Raw genomic sequence first — 4,074 nt, forward strand, 5'->3', positions numbered from 1 at the left:
GCTCCATGGGAATTCCTAACTCTGCTTTCAGTCGTCTCTGTGCTGCTCTCCGAACACCAATGGCATTATTTTCTTCCAGTTCTAGTGGATGGCTTAGAGGATGACTGCAACAAGTGTTGGTAAAACAATCTGCAAGAAGTTTGTATCAGTACATTTTTGACATGTATAAAGCATTGCAGAACAAAAACAAAACAAAAAGACCCCAAACCAACAACCCAACACCAAAAAACCCAGAGAGGCAGGACAGCTATTCAACACATCACAGCTTTGTTTCTCTTTTGTAGAGAAGGGTCAGAGAGGACAGAGGATATTTTCACTTCTTATTTTTCTTTCCATATTTTGCACCAAGATTTGTCTGTACCAAGCACTACTTTGCAGGTTAGTGTTCGATACACATGAACACATACATTCTCACACCCAAGATGGCATCTACTTAGAGCGCCAGTTTGAGAAGCGCTTGTTTATCCCGCAAACGCTAATTAAAATTACTTTGGGGAGTTTACATGCAACAGATTATTGAAAATACTCCCAGAGCTTCAAGACCAGCTGACAACAAGGAGAAGTAAATAAGCAGTTTATGCTTGTGTTAAAGAACAGACACTCTATACCCTCTGCTTCAAGTATATTAAAATATATATATCAGTATATATGTATACACTGATATATATATATATATCTCCTATATATTTTGATGTATCAGTAATGTAGAATAACTCTGATTGGCCAGCCTTTTATCCCTAAGAGTCTACCTCAAAAGCATCTAAAATACAGTCAGATTACCTACACACTACACTTGAGCATTTTCATTAGTTAGTGGTCAAGGGAAAATAAATCCCTAAAGATTCCCTTGGAAGGAAAATCAGGTCTTTATTCCCTGAGTTGAAGAGGGTTAGAAACACTTGAATTCGTTTTCCAACCAAAATTCTGAATCAGACAGCTTTATGTTTCCTCCAACATGTTTCACGTAAGCTATTTTTCTTTCATTCCGCTTCTTATTTTTATGCCTCTCCATTTGCATTTGATAATAATAGTTCAGGAGTCTTCAAAAAGCATGCACTATATACACACAGTCTCACTTTTTCTATAGTTAGAAAAGCGTTTTCTTAAGAAATACACAGATAAATGTCCACAGATCTCACTGAAACACGGTGCAACTGCTTCCAAGCAGCAGGCCTCTGCTATACATCAACTACACGTCTTTACCAATGGAATGAGAACTCTCCACAGCTCCCAGAGCAATTGCTTCAACTCCACTAAATAGGTCTTGCAGCAGAGGAGTTAAACAACGCACACTCTGCACTTGCATAAACAGGATCAAGCAAGTCAGGGAACGATCATTTTCCAAGAGTATGTGTAACAATAAGCTAGTGTTCCCATTATCTTACTTTATCCATAAGGTAAGTACACCTCGAACTCTTAAAAGTATCTCCTCTCCAAAGAAGTACATTCTAAAAACTTAAGAGTGAGTCACACTGCAAAATTAAGACTAGCATATTTCAAAAATATTGATTTAAATAAAGCATTTTAATAAATACAGTGTATTTCAGTACAAACCTGGAAATGTAATTTTTGCATTTGACCTTTGCTGCAGCAACAGTTTATTTTCTGTATTAAATAAGAAAACACTGAAAGCTCGGTGCAGTAAACCTAAAAACAAAACAAAAAAACAAGCACAGAAAGCTTTTTAAGAAGAGAAAGAAAACCTACAAAGATAGAGTTTAAGGGCTTAGAATGCCCTCATTTTTGAGTAACCAAAATTTAAAATTGATACACATTAAAAAGTGAGGATTTAATAAAAAAAAACCCTCAGAGTTATTGTTTAGGTTTCTCTGTCAGCTTATGCAAAACATTATGAAATTTTAAAAGTACTGAGAACAACAACACAACAAAAGAATTCTACTAGACTTGGTCAGTTCACCATTCTGTAGGTGTACTTTTGAGCAAGCTTCTTAAGGGAGGACTTGGAATCCACACATGTACTATCAAAAAGAGAAGACTCAAAAACTCCTAGAAAATTGTATGGGATTTCAAGAAGCTTCAGGAATTGCAGAAGCACAAAATCCCTTAAAAACAGTACAATTGCTGTTTTCTGCAACTTTTGAGCTCGTTATTCCTCACTCTGCAGGAAGATGCTTCCCCTGAATATGGAAAAGGAGGCCATAAACTACTACAAGAGATTCATGAATTTGACCAACTTCAAATAAAACACTTAATCAACCAGAATGACAAAAACAAAAAAATAACCCTTTTCCTATTAGCAGTATTTGAAGTAGAACTCTGCACAAACTACTTAAAAATCAAAGTCTCTTCTACTTGAAAACAACTCAGCAAAGAAGCAGCATTCTTTAGAAGAAACTACACAGAACCAGGTACAGAATCTCCTAATAGGAAAATAATAGTATTTATCATCAAAATGTGATTAAGAAATATTTATCAAGACATATGCCTTATATCTGCAATCACACATTTCTCTCCTTTGATACTGGCTCCAATAGTGTGTTCCTCCATATTGCAGTATTTTTAAAATTAGATATTGTACACTGGGGGGTGAAGGGGGTGTAGGGAAGTACTTGCTCTAATTCAATGCAACACCCACCTGAGATTAAGGCTTTAATTTAATCCTGACTATATTTCTGAAAATATTCCATCAACCTAATGGTTCATTTAGAAGGCAAGCAAGCTGTACCTTTGTCAATGTTTTCATTCAAGTGACAGTTCTTCTTGGTATCCGCTCCAATCCTATTATCGTTTTCATCGATAAGGATGCACATCTCTGCCAAGAGCTGCACCTGCTGCTCATCCAGGTGATCTGTGTTTACTTCAGGCATCGTGATGGTAGCACACCTTCTACTGAAAAAAAAAAAAAAACCAACAAAAAGAAGAGTCGTTCAGTTATAATAACAACATCTATAAGGTTCTTTTTGGGCAGAGAGTGAGAAATAATCAAATGGCTAGTTCTTCTGTCACGGTGTAAATTGTGCACCAATTATATTTTGGGGGTTTTACGTGCTTTTGGATTTCTGAAACTTCCTACCCACCGTACCAAGTGTTGCAATGTGATGTGTAGGTGGCTAAAAAATAATTATTTTTTGTTTCTCTTGAAACTCCATGCAGCAGCTGCTGCAGGACAGACGTGCCAAGTGCGACATTTTGACGGGCCGTGTCAGAAACCCCATTCCAAATCTCCCCTCGCCGAACCCCCCAGCCGGTGCGCGTTCTGCACTCTACCGCTGGTTACATTTACAGTGCCAGACAACGCGGGCACGTGTACTGCCCCCGCGTCACGGCCCGCCATCAGTAAGCGCGAAGTAACGAGGACTCCAAGCCCAGGGAACCCAAAACGTTACCCAAACCCCGTGTCCGCGGCCCCCACCCCCCTGCCTCTGCCCGCCCCAGCCGCGCTCCCGTCAGCTCCCAAGCCCCCCGCCGCCCCCTCCCGGGCCCGCTCCCCCTCTCCCCAGCCTCGTCCCTCAGCCGCCCCTCCGCTCCGCTCCGTCACCTCTCGGCCTGGGCCTTCCCCCCGCACAGGGCGGCGGCGGACGCGAGCGGTTGGTGGTGGTGGCGGCGGCGGCGGCAGCAGCGACGCCCCTGAGGGACGGCAGCTCCGCGGCAGCCCGCGGTAACGGCCCGCCGCAGCACGCGCCACATCGTCCGTCACCCCGCTGCCGCCAATGGCAGCACCCACAAGCACCAACGTCACCACATCGCCCGATCGCCCCACTGCGGCGCAAGCTGTCCAGGAGGAGGGACTAACAGCGACAGAGGGAAAGGCGTAGGGCGCAGCCAGCCGCAACACAGCTAGGTGGAAGTACTGACCAATAGGAAGAGGGGATAGCGGCGTGCTTACCAATGGGATTGGGGAGGCCGGGTCAGGTGGCGGCCCCGCCTGGCGGGGCGTAGCCATTTCCGGCAGGGTGGGCGACGGAAGGGGCCGCGGTTACTGGGTTGCGACCTCTGTGCGGGTGGGTTAAGCGGTAGCCGATAGCTGGTTATAGCCGGGCTCCGTTCCCCGTTCCGAGCTTAGCTCCGAAGATGTAGGCGCCGTTCCGGGACGCCTTCCGTCACCACCCGTCA

General features: G+C 43.8%; 1 protein-coding gene across 1 annotated transcript in view; it reads right to left on the bottom strand.

Annotated features, from left to right (window-relative positions):
• The window catches only part of IDI1 (isopentenyl-diphosphate delta isomerase 1), a gene marked incomplete at its 3' end in the record, with an annotated part of 5,462 nt that extends 1,593 nt beyond the window's left edge, over positions 1-3,869 (bottom strand). Inside the window, exons 1-4 of the mRNA XM_082479768.1 lie at positions 3,500-3,869; positions 2,687-2,850; positions 1,555-1,647; positions 3-129 (exon numbers count right to left, since the gene is read on the bottom strand). Of these exons, the coding sequence (XP_082335894.1) occupies positions 3-129; positions 1,555-1,647; positions 2,687-2,850; positions 3,500-3,648 (533 nt within the window). The 5' untranslated portion in view covers positions 3,649-3,869. The remainder of the gene's footprint in view (positions 1-2; positions 130-1,554; positions 1,648-2,686; positions 2,851-3,499) is intronic.
• Between the last annotated feature and the right edge of the window lie 205 nt (positions 3,870-4,074).

The sequence above is a fragment of the Vanellus vanellus genome (assembly GCF_965231255.1).
Source record: "Vanellus vanellus genome assembly, chromosome: 2".
NCBI classification, from domain to species: Eukaryota; Metazoa; Chordata; class Aves; order Charadriiformes; family Charadriidae; genus Vanellus; species Vanellus vanellus.